Genomic DNA, 19,123 nt, shown 5'->3' with positions numbered 1-19,123 from the left:
ACTGTACTTAGCTACCTGTTCCAAAAGAGCTTCCTTACCTTTCTCTTATTAGTAGGACTGACGTAAAGGTAACTCAGCACTGTTTTCAATCCCACCTTGTCGTTTAGCTTTTCATAAGTAGTCCCATAATCTGTGGACCTGGAATAAAGAGAAAATGCATTGAGTTACTCTTTAGGACTTTGGCAATACTCCTGATCCATAAATGGAATGTTTGGCATCCAGCATCAATTGGGTGCTTTGTCAACAAGTTTGTGGCTGGTATTTTATTTAATCAGTTACTCTTTTTCATGTATCTAAGCATATTGATAGCTAGTATCAAGACTTCATTACAAACTATTTATTTATATTGCTGAAAAGATACATTATTGTATTAGTTTGAATTTTCTCTTTGAAACTTTTTGTTCATTTAATATTGGTGTTCTTAGACGCAGAATACTTAGACTGGTTAGGTCACTAGGCAGACGCTGTACAGTGAGTTTTCTTTGCGTAAACCAACTGATAAATGATAAGCTGATTCTGAATCTGCTTTAAAGATTGAAAGCACATCACTTCACCCAAATAATACTGGAACTGTTGTTTGTTAAGGGTGCTGGGCGCCGCAGCTTTGTAAGGGGGTAAACCACAGTTCCCATGATTCTTTTTAGTAAGCTATGCGCTTAAAATGTGCTTTAAATGTATGGTATCTATGCAGCCTCAATGTAGTCTTTGGGCTGCAAACAGAAAAACCTGAGCATAGGCTCATCCATTATCCCTGGTTGTGATGTCACTCAAGCAGGCTGTTTCCTCTCCCCCATATTCCCAATTTAGCAGGTGTCATAGGCACTTCAAGCATAATGCATGATGCTATGATTCATGGTCTCTTTCCTGACACAGAAGGGGGAGGAATGCATGCATCTCATCAGTGCACATGTAAGCCTCCATGTGGAATATCTCATGTGTTCTTTGAGAAAATGGGGGCAGCTGCCCTCTTCTCCATTGCACATGGTAGACTGAACCAAGTCATATATTTACTGGTTTGAAGATTTGGGGCTGTTGTTACCAACATCATCTCACAGAAGAGTAGCCATTTTTACTGTCTTCGCTTTCCATACGATGTCAAATTTTACTGGATGTCACTTTCGATATGGTCCTCACTTTTAAAAGTATGTCGTGATAAAATTGTATGAATAACAACATGAGACTCACTACACGCACAGAAATGTTCACTCACAGACACCTTCAGACAGCACATTCCTAAAGAGCAAGGACCATCGCTTAAAACAAATATAGGATATGCATCAAAGATTGTGAAGCAAAGGAAACATGAAATCAGAGGTAGAGATAAATCTGAAGGTCAAAAGTGGCAGAGACCAAAATCACCCCCACAGATCAGTCAAATTGATATCTCTAGTATATTAAGATTAAAGTAGCTGCCTCAGTGCCAGGCATTTTTTCCCCCTTTCTGGGAAGAGAGGTATTGGTTCCTATGCTAGCAAAGCCTAAAAGATACAACAGATGATCTGGAGGTGGCATTTGCAAGTGTAGATTACATCTCCAAGAGCTTCCTCCTTTATACCTTATCTCTTTTCCACCCTTCTTCTTTGAGAATACAAAGAGAAATTTGCACTTGTAAATAAATAAACAAACAAAGCTGTAAACGTTGCAAATGCATCTTGAGGAATATATGTTCTCAATATTCTACAGTGGAGGTTGGTCCATTAATGGCGTCCATTGGGGCACTACTAGTCATGGGCAAATCTGTTAAATTCAGCTTCTCACTATTTCAGTGTTAAGTTCAGTTCTTCACATTTCCACAATCACTTGATTTTTTTATTTTTTAAAGTCCTCGTGAAAATTTGTCAACATTTTACTGTGAATACACACATTTTTGCAAGGCGATTTATCCTAAAATAAAGGGGTTTTGTATCTCACTTTCACTCATTTATGCACAAACACTTCACCCTAGTATATGCACATTACTTGTCTGGAGAACTTCAATGGAAGAGGGTTGTGTTTGTGATCACATATTGTTTCGGAAGTGCGAATTTTGTTACAAGCGAATTAATTTAAAAGTGAGTCAAAATTCTTCACCATCCTTAGACATGGCACCACCATCCTCAGTCTGCCCTTGGGCAGCCCCAACTTCCTGCCTTCTTTCTTACAACCAGTCCAAGGTATGGCACTGAAAGTGAGCTTCCTCTTCCTTTGTCTCAGTGTTACCATTGAAGAATGAAAGCAGGGAGGAAGATGAGGACAAAGATGAGGATCATTTGTCTCTGACTTTCTTTGGCTCTGGCACCATCTACTGTTGGCTTCTCTGCCTTCTGTCCTACCATTCCCAATGGGCACAAGCCGCCACCACTCTCATTATCCAATATGGCGGGAAGCAAGAGGAATTATTGCAAAATACTTAGTACACCAGAATTCCTGGATCACAAATGCACCCCCCCCTTTTTTTATAGTCACTGCCATCACAGATGTGTCTGTCAGCCATTAACAACAATTGCCCAGTTTGCTCATTATGTTGATATATGACTGCATGTTTCGGGAAGATCTGAGAGTGAACCAAAAGTGTAGCATCTGAAAAGGAAAGATTCTGGAGAATCTGTCATGGATGATTTATAGACAGATCACAGACTTCTGCTAGCTGAATTGTGGTTCAATATCTCTGTAATGCGTTTCTTAAAACCACTATACATCAGAATACTTGTTGGCATACTGTTTCACTACTTTCTGCTCCCATTTCTATGAGTTCCCAGATGACTCTACATTTCAGGGGTAACCAAAGAAGTGCCTTTCATGTGTTGTGGGCCACAACAGCCCTCAGTTCCTTGCTCAATGGTCAGGGATGATAGAAACATCTGGAGGGTACCTGGTTAGCTATCCCTGCCATATTTGTTTCACCGTCCTTGTTGCACTGTAGCAGACAGCAAGCATTAATGTTAATTTCTTGCTGCATTAGGAACACATAATTTAGGTACACATTGCTTGTTCAGGGAAAAGAAAAAAAGTTACACCCACTCTTCTAAGTCAGATTACAAGGTCAATTGATTGTGGGATCCATAAGATAGGAGGTATAAATCAATACCACTGACCAGCTCTGTGCTATCACGTCCTTTGCCAATTTCTGCAATTGGCTTTTAATCTTAAAATGGGCCAAGGCAACTTGAGAAACCACAGATTTAAGAGCATTTGGTCAAGATCCAAAGCTCCTTCATATCTATCTTGGTACCAAGAGCAGGCTTATTGCTGACAAGTGACCTCCTCTTAAAGCAGGTCTTGGAATTAGAGTTCCCTGATGTATATAGCTGAATACTGGTAATGTTGGAGCAATTAAATGCACAGCAGGAGACATCCAGTACTTGCAGATTCATAGGGTCAGGCAGCTCTTAATGGATGAATATCCCTAAATGCTTTGTAATGGAAATAACATGAGCACTAATGTAACTCCTAACCTAACCCCACCAGCAGGGCTTAGGCTCGGAAGCATCCAAACTCCTATTATCAAAGAGAAGAGGTATAGAAAGTCATTTAATAGTTGAGGTGTAGGTGTGGGTATGTGTGAGAGAGAGCCAATGAGTGATAATGCTAATTTACAGTGCTAAACTGGAAAGGGTGGTGCATTTTGCAAAAAAATAATAATTTGGGGGGGGTCACATATATGCTTCCTGAAAAACTGTCCCCCCTTCCATTATGTTCAAATGTCCAGAAAGCCTGTTAAATAGGGCAACAATGATTCCCCATTGAGAGTGAAGGCATAGATCATTGCCCTCACTCAGATTTGACTTTCCAATACATCATCATCTAGGGATCAATGGAAAATTAAACAAATATATACCCCATTCATTTTACATGTATTTTATCGTTAAGTGAATATGAAAACAAAAATGAATGTGAAAAACAATGGTGGGTGCATTAGTTTTTATGTGTCACACTGCCTTTGAGTTTTGCCCTTCCTTTTGTTCAGTCTACCTGAAATTGGAAACCATGATGTCACAAGGGAGTCATACCATTCCTGCTAATTTCATTATCCAATAAAGTGATCCTGCTAGTGCAAGGATTTCCACTTGCACAAGAGAATTTCCCCGCCCATCGTCCAGACCCTCCCCAAATCTGCTCCAGAGGGTTGGGGCTGCAACACCAAAAATGATTGCCCACAAAAAAAAAAATAGTCCATGCCTACGAGCGTGCAACCCTAGAGTCGGTCACGACTGGCCCGTACGGGCAGAGGTACCTTTACCTTTACTTATTCCAAAATGTTTTCAAACAAATAATATAATAATCAGTTTATAATTTCCCCAGCAGTTATGTTTACTTCTGAAAATACGCCATACTTACAGGCTTGTTATCCACTAATGGTCCTCATTCTTTACCCATTTATTCATAATATTTCTCACTCTTTTAAGGAAAAGGTAGAGGGGAAGTCTGGCTCTTAGTAACTTTAATCGGACATACGGTAGATCTTTTCTACTGGAATATTGGCCAGCTCCAGCCTTACAAAAATGGCCTGTGGGGACCTAGAGAAAAACCTAACACTTCCACTATCCTCTTTCATCTTAGCATCTTGCACTATTTAACAAGTACTTTTTACAATGCAGAAATGGAAATATAAGCAAACCTGATGCACAGACTGGGTTTCAGTATTTATTATTATCATTGCATTCATTTGTTGCTTTCGAAAACTAAAAAGAAGTTTCACACAACGTAGCAGATACATCTTCAGCCCCCAAACACCTCAGACACTTTGATTAGTTAGGGACTTGATATTAATTATGATCATATTAATTCTGTCTGCATCACACCCCATCATGCTACTACTGTTTTCTCCAGGTATCAAATGTTTTTTTAAAAAAGAAATGCAAAGGGAATAAACTACAAGTGAATAGAATTGTGAAAGATTTCAACACATGTTTTTAAAGGCCACAGAGATATGTGTGTATCTTTCCTATATCACAAAATAGTTTTAGAAAAGGGCTAACAGCTCAAATAGGTGGCTGGGTGGCTGATCTATTTACATAGTAGAATTAGGAGCAGTTATTCTGGCCAGGCAATAGTGCTTATAATTTCCACTTTCTGGTATACAGTTGTTCCTCTCTCATTCTCACCACACACCCCAAATGCTTCCAAACTTTGATGAAATGCTGTTTTACTGTTTTTATTATTTCTAAGGTAAATTCTAATACTTACCTAAACCTTTCAAGTCTTTTGAGAAAAGGTTGAAGGGGTTGGATATGCTTAGCCAAGAAGTAATATAACCATCTCCAAGCATTTGAAGAGTTGTCACATAGATGAGGGAGCAAATCTGTTTTTTGTTGCTCCAGAGGATAGGATGTGATTGAATGGGTTCAAATTACAAGTGAAAGTATTTGGATTAAATGTTAGCAAGAATGCCCTGAACGTGCAAGCTGTTCAACAATGGAGCAGACCGCTTTGGAAACTGGCGGACTCTCCTTTGTTTAAGGTTTTTAAGCAGAAGCTAGATGGCCACCTATCAGAGATGCTGCAGTAGGGAATTCTCTGCACCCATGGGGATAGGGCTGGGTGACCTTTGAGGGACCATGCTGGCCACATGACCCAGAAGCTGTACGCCGGCTCCCTCAGCCAATAAAGCGAGATGAGCGCCGTAACCCCAGAGTCAGTCACGGCTGGACCTAATGGTCAGGGGTCCCTTTACCTTTACCTTTTACAACTCTATGATTCTCTTTTATGAAAATAAAAGAAATAGAGATTACGTATCAGTAAAGGCTTCTTATTAATAAATGCCTATAGGGGATACTAATCCAAAATAGCCCTTGAATGGAAATGCAAAAAATAAAAATAGAAAACCCACATGCACACAACTTATAGCTGAATGTATAAGCTTGATTAAAAAGTAAAGGAAAGGGGGATTGAGCCTGCTGTGGGAATTGCACACATTTAAAAAAGTGACACAGGAGACCTTTGTAAAAACAAATAAATCAAGCTGCCCTTAATTATAATGGCACCCAGTTCTTCCAAAGCCCTATCAGGAAGTGAGCACTAAATTTAAAACACAGTAAACTTTCTCTTGGTACCTTGTAGCAATGAAATTGCAAGAGGCATGAAAATTTCCAGTTTGTTTCAGCTGCCCTTACAGGCTATGAAACAGTTAAACCACAATGCACCAGTCCGGTCCGTCCCAAATCCATTAGAGACTGGCTCACATATGGTTTACACATAATGAACATTGTAGCAAAATCAGCACCTATGGAAATCAAGGCTTATTGCTGTCATTGTAAGTGAAGGACTCCCCACATATCCTACAATAAAAGGGATCCGAGTAGTAACACCACCTTATTTTGCAATCTTGCAAATGAAGAGGAAAGTGAGGAGAAAGAGTTAGGAAAAAACAGAAGAAGGTGGAGGAATGCCTGAAGGCAGAGCTCCAAATCATCAAAAGGGAAATCCTAACCTGCAGGGAAATATTTTACGCGTTGGGTTTTGGTTGTTTTTACAACTTTTGCTATTTTACTCTCTGCTGCTCATAGACTTTTGATTTTTTTCCCTTTTTTAACATCTAGTTTTGTTTTCTATCTTTAATTGTTCTGAGTCCACTTGCATAGAAAGGTAGGTATAAATTTTAAAGCAAATATATGAATACCATGTTCTTAGCATAGCCTTCCATTTATCTGTTCCAAGTCTTCACTTCTGCAAGGGCACTGAAAGTCAGCGGCAGGCCTTTCAGTGTTTGTGTCCTGAGCCAGGGAAATGAGTGTTGTAAAAGATGCATCAGTCTCTCAGGACAGAGTAGTGTACATGCAGGAAATTATGAATTGCTCGCTGAGATAGATGCCTTTGTGTGTCTTTGCTCGTATTTTCTATCTCTCCTCTGTCTTTTTTATGATCTCAGGGTTCGTATTTTTTATAAAAACCCATGGCTCTAGGTGTTCTATATCTGTCTCCAATGTGCCACGGCTACAGTTGCCAGCTTGCAACCCCAGAGGTTTTTAATTCCTTAATGCAGCAGAAGCCAAGGCAGCCATAATTTCTCCCATTCATTTATCTCCAAAGTTGGCCATCTGCCTGCTTCTGCATCTTCTGTGCAACACACCTGGAAACCTCCCCCATCCCTGTGTAGGGCAAAAATAAAACAGCATGGGGTTGGGAGATGTGGAGGGGAAACTCACTGAGGATTGATCACCTGTTGCATGACACTTTGGGGAGCAGTTTAGCAATCTTGGCCACATGCTAGATCCACATATAATAATTTGCTACAACCACAATCTGTATAATTGGCCATAATGCTCTAGCCTGATACAATTGGTGTTAATAGGATTTGTGAATACTGCTTTGGCTATGCTGCTTGATATCTCAGTTCAGAATCCTAAAAGTTGGTAACAAGAATGTTTCTCTCCTGGCAAAAGTCACTCCAACTTAGGTGCTGTGCTTTGAAGGTGACAACCTAGTTAGGCCCTGTCTGCACTGTACATATAAAGCAGTATCATACCACATTTTAAACAGCCATGGCTTCCCCCAATTACTGAGGGACGTGGGTGGCGCTGTGGTCTAAACCACTGAGCTTCTTGGGCTTGCTGATCAGAAGGTCGGCAGTTTGAATCCCCACAACGGGGTGAGCTCCCGTTGCTCGGTCCCAGCTCCTGCCAACCTAGCACTTCGAAAGTACGCCAGTGCAAGTAAATAAATAGGTACCGCTGCAGCGGGAAGGTAAACAGTGTTTCTGTGTGCTCTGGCACTTGTCCCGGTCCTCCGTGCACCAGTAGCGGTTTAGTCATGCTGGCCACATGACCCGGAAAGCTGTCTGTGGACAAACACCAGTTCCCTCAGCCTGAAAGCAAGATGAGTGCCGCAACCCCATAGTCACCTTTGACTGGACTTAACCGTCCAGGGGTCCTTTACCTTTACCTTTCTTACCCCCAAATACTCCTGGAAACTGTAGCTTGTTAATTGCTACAATTCCCAGAGTTCCCTATGAAGAGGGATTGACTGTTAAACCACTATAGCTGTGTGGAGAAAAGTGGTCTCCTGGCAACTCTCAGCAACCTTAACAAGCTACAGTTTCCATTATTCTTCAGGAAAGCAAAGCAGTATGATACTACTTTACATTTATACTGCAGATGGGGCCTTAATCTGGCCTAAGAATACCTAGCTACTCTTTTTACTCATGCAAGCAACATTAACATGTGATCCAATATCATACATATCCTTCATGGGACTTAAAATCAGCCTCTCAGGCTTGCTTGTGCCAAATTCTGAGGTGAGATAGGTGATGGCAGGAGACAGGTCCTTTCTTTTGTGTCACCCCAAGAAGTGTGGCTGGTGCCATGCTGTACTTATTTGTTTGTCAGGTGCATTTTATTTGTCAGAGCCTTTTAAGTATCTGATATTTTATGCTGGCATTTTATTTTATTTTACTGCTTTGCTGTGACTGGTTTTATTGTGATTTTTATTGTGATTTTTATGCTTCACTGATTTTACTATTTTATTGTGAGCCACTCTGAGAGCATTGCTGAGGAACAGTCTATAAATAAAGTAAAAGAGCATTTGCATAATTTCTGATGCATATTTTGGAGTATGCAAGAAACCAGTGGCCATTTCTCTCTCTCTCTCTCTCTCTCTCTCTCTCACACACACACACACACACACACACACAGAGAGAGAGAGAGAGAGAGAGAGCCATGTGACTATCCCAACCATATTGGCCAGGGCAACTGCAATGGTCTTTTCTACCTTATTGGTATGTTCCCCACCTCAACTCTTCGTTTCCTTTATATTAATTCAATCCTTGCCAAATTCTTAAACTCTTTGTCAAACTGAATGTATATGTTTGTTTACATTATTACGAGAAAATTATGCCTCCTTTTCGATTAGAAGGATTTATTCCCCATGATCCTTATACCAATACATACCTTCAAAAACCTACAAAATTAAAAATTATCCATTTATTTATTAATTTTTAGTTAGACAAGTGAAACTTATTACACAGAGATATCCATCGATCTATTACCAGAGAGAGGGAGTCAACATCTATTAAAAAAACAAAAAGAAAGGCCCATTTTAAGAGGAGGGACGCTTGGGGAATTTGATACTTGCAAATTCTGATATACACTGATCAAATGCACTAATGTCAGCACACTGTTATCCAATCAGATTTTATATTTCCTGGATGTTCCAAACTTGTTCTTGACTCAAATAAAGTATCACATTGCGCTTAAAAATGAATGTGTAGAGAACATATAGTTAGATATGTTGATATATTTCAGAGATGCATACTTTGATAAAAAATGCATTTTAAAAAGCTATTCAAATATATACTTAAACACATTTTTGTTGTGGAATGGACTTATATGTTAACACATGAGAAGGTGGTGCAGACTGGAAATAGACCGATTTGTCCATCACTTCTTGAGATGTTGCAGCAACAAGCCAAACAGTGACTAGTTTGGCAAGAAAACAAATTTGAAAAAGCTTATCCCTGGATTCCAGTTCTGCTGAATCATGCATCTGTCTAACCTGTCATCTCAGCTGTGAGCCTACAGTGATTTCCAAGCTGCTAATGCCTCGTCACTTTCATCAGGCCAAATCTCCCTTCAGTAGTGCTTTCTCTGTCATTTTTACAGAACCCGTTCAGAGCTTCATCTAACACAAAGCACCTTGGCTGGGAAAAATAAACTTGTCAGACACTGGAATCGATAAAACAGCCCAAACCTGAGAAGTCATTCCATCCCTGGCCAGCCCCCAAACAGGCAGCCTCGGGTCTGTAATGACAACTTGAAGAAAATGACACTCCCTCAGAGTGAGATGTCTTGGATTAGGGTGTTCACAACTGACAGACTATACTGTCTGGTTTCTAACCTCAACAACTAGAGGCCAGAGATGCCTGTCAGCTCTACAAAGAGCTCTTCTTATACCAACATAGGCTGCAAATTCACCAAATTGCCATAGAAGATGGAATGGTAAGTATAAGGTGTTTTCCGAGGATAGTGCATCAAATCTTATGGGGGATTTTGAGCTGCGTTTTTAAAAATAAATAAATAATAGTGATAGCCAGGCTCAACAAGTTGCATTTGTTTCAAATATGTGACAAGCTTTAGGACTCCACATCTATGAAAAATGCAACTTCTTTAAGCCTTCTGCCAAGTTCATCCCAACTCCCTCTGTTCCTCCCACCAATGCACCTCCAATCCAATCTCTAACACACCTTCTTCTTGCTCCGGTGTTGGAGATCAGGAAAGAGTCAAATGTGCTGTTGCTCCCATTTGTTTTTTCCAACATTTCTCCAAAAAGTCTCAGATAAAACCCATACTTTTCTTAGGGTTCTTTGAGGAACATTTGCGGGAACTGAATAGCTCCCTTCACTAATTTTTAGCTTGAGTACAACGTAAGATTCACTGATTTTTAGCGGCTTGCAAAAATTGCATTTGTATTTTGAGGAGAAAGCAGATCCTGAAATTTGCTTTGGAAGATTTGGAGGTGGAGGTGAATTCAGATTTTTGTTTCACTGTTAGTTTTGGTGAGGAAAAATATGTTGGTTGTTGTTTAAAAATTAACAATAATTTAAATACTTATATTAAAAATTTTCTATGTATTAAATGCAGTAAAAAATAATAATACAGAAATAAAACTTTCTGCCAGGGAATGGGGGAAACAAAGGAATATTTAAAAGGGGAAAGTAGTATAATAAACATATTTCAGAGAATATCATACTGTAAATGAAAGCTACTGTTCTCTCAATTATTCCACAGTAATTGACAATTTTTATAGTGAAATTTGGGCCTGAAAATCTACCTAGTTTTCATTAGCTTGGTTGGCAGGGTTGCATACACAGCTACCATGAAGACCCCAAAGAATATAATCAGAGTTCTCAGATCCAAACAAAATATGCAGAGAGATTCCAATCTGTCCACTGCCCTCAAACCACTGCCTCCTTCCCACTGACCTTGGCAACAGGGAGAGGAGAGGGAGGAAGAGAAGAGCCCTTCTGTGCTTATGTAGATTTAATTAAGTGCTCTTTTTTTCTTAAAAAAGGGGGGTGATACTTACCTCTTGAAAAAACTGCCATGTGTGCCAGCACACAATGGCTGCCTGGGCAGCAAAAAAAGGGGGGACACCTGAATTTGTAAAAGGAGGAAACTGCCCATTTAGAGGATATTTGAAAATATATATATATATATATATATATATATATATATATATATATGCTTTCGTAGATTTTCACGGGTACAGGAATGCAGGTTTTGGTGTCTTCGGGTGTCTTCCCGTGTAAGAGTCGGGGTGTCTGTGCGACGTTTCGACGAGGTCTCACTCGTCATCTTCAGGCTGGTGCTTTCGGCTTCTTGTTACTGGAACAGAGCAGAGTCTGGTGTTTGAGTTCCTATAAATACTGTTGAGGGGTGTGGTGTATAGCCTCCAACGTTCTGGGCAGAGAGGAAGTTCCTAGATTAGTGTGCCTTTTCTTCTTTTGTTCCTTAATTACTTGAGGGATATCTTGGGTGATTTCATGAGTGATATTCTGAATACCACTGGGTGGGTCATTAAGTGTAGATTAGTTGCTAAAGCTGGCACAAGGCACAAAACCACAGCTCGCCCCTATACACGAAGCCAAGCCAGAGCACAACTAAATGCAGCACAGCCATCTTCTCAGAAAAACTCTTCACAAGCTCAAGAGGTCAAGACACGAAAGCTTTAGCAACTAATCTACACTTAATGACCCACCCAGTGGTATTCAGAATATCACTCATGAAATCACCCAAGATATCCCTCAAGTAATTAAGGAACAAAAGAAGAAAAGGCACACTAATCTAGGAACTTCCTCTCTGCCCAGAACGTTGGAGGCTATACACCACACCCCTCAACAGTATTTATAGGAACTCAAACACCAGACTCTGCTCTGTTCCAGTAACAAGAAGCCGAAAGCACCAGCCTGAAGATGACGAGTGAGACCTCGTCGAAACGTCGCACAGACACCCCGACTCTTACACGGGAAGACACCCGAAGACACCAAAACCTGCATATATATATATATATATATTTGCTTTCGTAGATTTTCACGGGTACAGGAATGCAGGTTTTGGTGTCTTCGGGTGTCTTCCCGTGTAAGAGTCGGGGTGTCTGTGCGACGTTTCGACGAGGTCTCACTCGTCATCTTCAGGCTGGTGCTTTCGGCTTTCGGTTCCAGTAACAAGAAGCCGAAAGCACCAGCCTGAAGATGACGAGTGAGACCTCGTCGAAACGTCGCACAGACACCCCGACTCTTACACGGGAAGACACCCGAAGACACCAAAACCTGCATATATATATATATATATATATATGCTTTCGTAGATTTTCACGGGTACAGGAATGCAGGTTTTGGTGTCTTCGGGTGTCTTCCCGTGTAAGAGTCGGGGTGTCTGTGCGACGTTTCGACGAGGTCTCACTCGTCATCTTCAGATGACGAGTGAGACCTCGTCGAAACGTCGCACAGACACCCCGACTCTTACACGGGAAGACACCCGAAGACACCAAAACCTGCATATATATATATATATATACACACACACACACACACACACACACACACACTACTTTCAGTGTCACAAGGGAAATTCCTGATGTTTCTTGAGTACGATTCCATCATCCTTGACCACTGGCCACACTGACTGGAGTTGATGGGACATTTGTAGGGCATCAGGCTTCCCATTCTGGTCCTACAGGAACCTCTGGCATCATGGCACCTCTTGAGGCACCATTTAATCTGAAAGGCAATAGGATGTACAGGCGGATGCACCAGCTCCTGCCTCAAGTGCGTGGAGTTGTGCTTTGCTTTTCCCAAGCCGCATCCTGTCCCAACGAGCGATAACCAATATGTCTGTGATTCTGACATAAGGCAGCTGCATGTTAATATGTAGCCGTGATTAATCAATCAACAAGCTATCGGTAAGATTTAACTGCAGAGCAGGGAGAATAGGGGTAAACCAAGGAGAACAATATTATGCCTTGCACATGTATATATCGCAAAGCTACTTGATGTTAAACATATTTTTGCAATAACCAGGGCAGCATAGTGAAGCTGTGACTGCTTTTATGAGTCAACAGTAATGTATGTTGAGGAGTGTTATCTGAAAGAATTATGTTTCTCTTCTACTTCATGCATAAAGTAATAATGGAGACCAAGGAAGTAAATAATGACTGGGGAATTTTGCTGCAAGTTATTATCTTGCAAAGATATTGTGCAGAATACTTCCAAGATTTTGTAAGTATTAATCCCTCTTCCTTGGCACAGACCAATAAAATGTGTCGTTTTTATAACATCCTATGTGATTACACTTAGTGGCATTCTTGCTGCTGGGAGAAAGAAAAAGATGAATGGAAATGGGATCTTTGTTTTAATGGCACCATCAATAATTGTCCGCACCAAACTAATGACTGCGTTGTAACCTAATGAGGAAAGCATAGAGTCCGGGATCTGTGCAATATCATGTATGGCCAAACAGCCTCTAGACACAATTGTGTGTCACATACTTTCTGAATCATCTATCACAGACAACAAATGAAAAGTTGCTTAAGAACTAGGACTTCCATCTAAACACCATAGCTGAGGATGAGCTGGTGAAGAAGCAGGAGAAACAAAAGATGCAGAGGTTGGATAGTTCCTGAAAGCTATCTAGGCCTTTAGTGTTTCAGCAGGACACTAAGTATTGTGGCTTCTGTTTAATGCAGCAAAATGTTCTAACTGCTACCTTGACTCATCCCTACCAAAGCAAGCTGACCCCTATTCTCCCTGCACTGCAGTTAAATCTATCAGACTTTTAGAAGACATCTGAAGCCCTGTTTAGGGAAGCTTTTAATGTTTGATGGATTACTGTATTTTAATATTTTGTTGGAAGCCACCCAGAGTGGCTGGAGAAGCCCAGCCAGATGGGTGGGGTATAAATTATTTATATTATTATTATTATTATTATTCCACCCCTTCTTAACCAACATAAAATATCCCTGAATTATAACTGTATATCCATCCAGTACCTTGTCACTGTGATCTCCGTGTTGTTACCTGACATTCTTTCCTATATTTATATGATATACCAGATGCTATTGTTTTCCATCTCTTTGACACTGACTCCATTTCTGGGCAGGCAAAGAAAAGGAAGGTTTATGTTCTCTTAAAAGGAAAAACAAAAAACAGAATTGCATCCTTGCCTGCTGACCTGATCGGTAAGATTATTGTTCTTTGAACACATAAATATGACATTCCAGGCTTGAATTATGTGTGAAGGTTAAACTATGATGACTACAATGAATTTCTACAATACCAAAATAATAAAATGTGATGGCAGGCATTTAGATGCCTAAAGAAGACAGGAATGGATTGAAGTTTTATTAAAACTGTGAAACTAAACTAACAACATGCTTAAAACATACTAAGCATTTAACTGGGGGGGGGGAATCTTTGCATTGACTGCAAATAATATAAATAGTAAATAAACACAAATAAGAAGATAGGAAAAGGAAATAATGTGTATGAAGTAGGTAGATTCATATTCCTTACAGTGCAATCCCAAGGAGGTCTGGGAAATATCTGATTTTCAACATCACAACATATCACCACCTACCGGTAAACATTCTGATATATATATATATATATATATATATATATATATATATATATATATATATATTACACTGTCTGAAGTAAGGACGGAGCCATATAGAGGTATTGGCTGGCTTCACAGTTTTTCCCACATTGTGATTTTTGCATAGTACACACATACATCATGATTTGCAATATATTGCCAGGTCAAAAACTATGAAACTGATATCACGATCTAGACTTCAAACCAGTTTTGGATATAGGATATAGCAATAGATTGCCCAGCCCTAGTCCCAAGGGAGGCTAGGGGAATAGGAAGATCTATGCATCTTCCTTGTCTGGAATTTTCTGTAAACCAAAACACACATACACTTCTAATGCGGGGAGGTTAGTTGTACCATAGACTGCCATAGGTGGAAGGCCCAGTATTGGGGCCTCTCCAAAAAAAGGCCATCTTTGCCCTGCTTCTCCTTGCCCATCAAATGCTCCATTTTGGGGCCTGGTGCCAGAAACAGTACTGGTGGTAAAGCTAATCCCTTGGAGCTTCCCATAGATGTAGTGGAGGCCTCTATGATGAATCTGTACCTTTGCTAGCAATGATTTTCTTCACTGGTGGAAAGGCACTTCCACCCCTACAACAAGCAGATGGGGACTTTGGATTGCTCTGTCCTGTTCCACTGATGAGCCAGTAACATGGTTCGTCCAACATCTGGGATGTAAGTGTTGCTGAGAAGTAAATCGTATACATGTTTACTCAGATGCAAACTCCATTTTCTTCAGTAGGACTTACTCTCAAACACGTGGGTAAGGATTGCAGCCTAAATTTTACTCTAAAATGCTTAAAACTAAGTGTGCAAGAGATAAAGCTGACATCAACAGATCCAGAATGTTGAATTTGAAATAAGGGGGAGGAATAGACTTTGACTTGAGACAGCTGGTATCAGTGGGTGGTCTATCAAGTGGATGTTGGTCTTTTGTGGTAGGAACTCTTGACATCAGCAGTACGTTAACCATAATAAAATAACTGCAGTACATCAATGTCAAATTATTCATCAAAGGGCAATCCACATTGATCTCTACCTCAAAATGATTGCAATAACTTCTTTTGTGGTTTAACTCTGACGTTATTATCATCTACATCAAATTATTTTGACTTCTGTCCAATATAGGCAGCTTTTCATAGCACAGGCCATGTCGTACGGATGGGGAGCCTTAAGTCCAGCAGTAAAACTCAATGGAATATTTGGAAGAAAAACAATTCAGCACTTTTTAACAACCTTTATAGTAGTATATGGGGGGGGGAGTCACAATGCTTATAACACAATGCTATGAACATTTTGTACTTGGCAAGTCCTGCTTGTGCACAACCTGACTCAGGTTAAACAAACAAATGAGCTGGTAGGACTTTACAACGTTAATGGGAGAAGGCAGATCAACCTTAAAAAATGAAAGGGAACATGGATGTCTGTCACCATGAAAACCGCTTCAGATGCAGAACAAGCTTGAATGGAACATAATATTCACAATGAGCATTTCAGTTTGGACTTTAGATTTATTAAATACCCAAATATCCAGTTAAAAATTTGTTTTCTCTTTTGGAAAGTCCCTTTTTCAAAAGGCACAGAAACACATATTTAGCACTTGGTATCTATGTAGGGCATTTAATATAGCCTCATCATTTTATTTCATTTTTCTTTCTGATGTTCAGATTGGTTAAAGCCATGAAGAGTAAACAACACATTGTCGAAAGTTTTGAAATAGCAAGCTGCCATGTGATAAAAACATGGCCAGCTTTGTTTGACTTAACAATTCCTAATTTGTGTTCTAGTTTAAAGGATGTGAATCAATATATTTATTTTTTTTTAATGAAGGTGGGCTGGTTTTAGTTCAAGTACTGGTCCACTTTGCAGAAATGGTGGCAGTGAGCAGAATACTGACATGCCTGATAAGCACAACAGAAGTTCATCCATATTAATATGGTTCCTTTGCTTCTACATGGGCATGGCAGAGCTTCCTGCAGTGCTATCCCCAGCACGGCTGTGAATTTCTAATGCAAATCAACTGTTGAGCAATATTTATATTACAGTAATAACTTGGAAGAACTTGTTTAATATCAGAAGACTTAGTGGAGCAGATGAATAGCTCCAACACGATATCCATGGGATAGAAATTCAATTAAAAACTGCAAGTGGCGCAGGAGTGCTAGTTATTGTTCAACATGCACCAGAGGGCCTTTCCTGAAATACAGCTATTAGCGACGCTGGTTGAGAAATTCTGTTTTCCTTTATGGCAATCTGTTAGCTTATATAGAAGTTAAATTAATGAAGGGGGGGTGGAGATGGTGCAATGCATTAAAAAGCCAAAGATGGTTCTTTTTCTATAACTATGGATTGGATGCATGATAATTAAGGAAATTAAGGAGGTGCCAAAATGATTTTAAAAATGAGGAACCAATCCTCTTTAAATGTTTATGATACAACTACTGCTTTCGATATAGCCCACAACCTGCCACATCCCAATTATAACTAGTTTATGCTTTACCAATCATTACTTCCATTTAAATGGGGCAGATTCTCATCTGGCTAACCTGATCCAAAAATACACAGACACACACCCCACTCACACACAAAAGCAAATCTCACGACAGCCAACCAAAGACAACCAACCACCCGCTAGGCCACCCCCCAACCTCTCTCACCACCAAGGAAATACAACAAGTGAATAGTAAGAGAACCCATACAAGTGACACTGACACAAAACCCCACATGTACACTAAATAGAAGAATAGAAGCATAACCACACCACACCACACACCACCCCTCCCCCTCTTTTCTTCCTAACATAACAATGTATGCAACACTAATGTCTCACAACAAATGAAACTGATCTATAGAAAACACAACTTGAAAAAAGAGACAAGGCATGTATTTTTGTAAATGACAAAATATTGAATAAAAATATATATTTTTTCAAAGGACTGCTTTTGTGAGTTAGCATCTTTACCACTAGACAGCCCCTGAAATCCATCTGCACTCTTTTCCTCCCCTTACCTCTGGAAAATATAGTCTGGAACCAGTGGAGATTGCTGCATTAGTGCTAATGGAACACCGTCCAACCAGCCTCAGTTTCCCCCCAGCCAGCCTCCACATGCCTGCCTACTTATTTATAACCAGTCCAGGGTGTGGCATTGCCTGTCAGTTTCTTCTTCGCAGGTCTCAGTGTTGATCTTGTAAAACAGCAGTGACAAGGATGAGGCCACATCTAGAATTAGTTGATTCTGCCTGTCATTGACTCTGGCTCCATCTACTATTGGCCTTCCTGCCTTCTGCCATGCCAGTTCCAATAGGCATGTGACACCACTGTCTGGAAACTGGAGTATGTCATCAACTGCAAGGGACCAAAAGTCTCTCCATCTCAATAAAAGAGCAGCTGCTATGGGTTGGCTTCTTTAATATCTGTTAGTCCCTGAGCTCTTTCCATTCCCTCCTCTGGAAGAAAGAACTCTGAACTCAGATTATGATATCAATTGCCAGGGACCAGAAGCCACAAACCCATCTACACATCTCTAAAATATTGCACCTTTTACACCTTTTCCATGGAATAATTTTAAGCTGCTCAGGAAGCAAGTATATAAATATAACAAAGAAATGTGCACACACAATTTATAATTGGTGGCACCACATATGCATGCTTTGTTATACAAATAAGGTACTGAATCAGCGCTGGGACTACAAAACCAGCCTGATTTTGTAAAGTATGTCTTGATGTGCTGAATGTTTGCACAGTCTAATCTCAAAGCACCTGTACATATTGAGCTGGAGGTAAGGCAGAATGAAATCATATTGAAAGGTCTCTTTGATGTGGCAATTGGCTACTCCCCAGATCTATCAAATACATGCCAGAACCCACAGCTGTGACTGGCCTCACAGTGGTAATGGGCTGGCTATTTGCCACATCTATAAATAAAATCCCAATAGACTTCTCTCTAGATATCGTTCATAGGCCAATGTCACAAATGCATCCACATGTTCAGGACAAGACCAAGACCAAGACCAAATGGGAAAGAGTAAGCAATGGGATACAAAGCTGTTCTCTCTGTAAATTAAGGTGCATCCATGTATCACCATTTTTTCAGTGGACAGGTTGAGTTCAAATGTGGCACAATGTGCATCTGTCATAAGCATTTTGCCCTGTTTACTGATCATGCTTCTTAGTGCTAGTTTCTGCTTTTTTTCTGAGATCTATTAGCAAAAGTTTCTCCATGCATCATACTAGATCTTCCTCCAAGCAGACACACAATAAATATGGAAACGCTACAAATGCAGGAAGTTGCCATACAAAGTCAGACATTGGGTCCATCTAATTCTAATTCCACCAGAGGTGGAGAACCTCTTAGCCAAGAGCCAAATGCAGCCCTCAAGATTTCTCCATTCAGCAGTCAGGATTCTCCCCAAGTCACACCGACTCTCTTGGCTCTGCCACCATCAGTGCTTTTCCCTAGGTGGAATGTGCCCTTAAAATGTGTGTGTGTGTGCGTGCGTGCGTGTATGTATGTATGTATTTAAATAAACTATTACCCATGCTTCATTAGTACCAATT

General features: G+C 40.2%; 1 protein-coding gene across 1 annotated transcript in view; it reads right to left on the bottom strand.

The window, feature by feature from the left end:
- Window positions 1-19,123, bottom strand: part of SORCS3 (sortilin related VPS10 domain containing receptor 3) — a 413,753-nt gene that overhangs the window by 225,367 nt on the left and 169,263 nt on the right. Inside the window, exon 3 of the mRNA XM_082225230.1 lies at window positions 39-138. Coding sequence (XP_082081356.1) covers window positions 39-138 — 100 coding nt within the window. The remainder of the gene's footprint in view (window positions 1-38; window positions 139-19,123) is intronic.

The sequence above is a fragment of the Podarcis vaucheri genome, assembly GCF_965113315.1.
Source record: "Podarcis vaucheri genome assembly, chromosome: 5".
Classification (NCBI taxonomy): domain Eukaryota; kingdom Metazoa; phylum Chordata; class Lepidosauria; order Squamata; family Lacertidae; genus Podarcis; species Podarcis vaucheri.
This window is presented reverse-complemented; position numbering and strand designations above follow the sequence as displayed.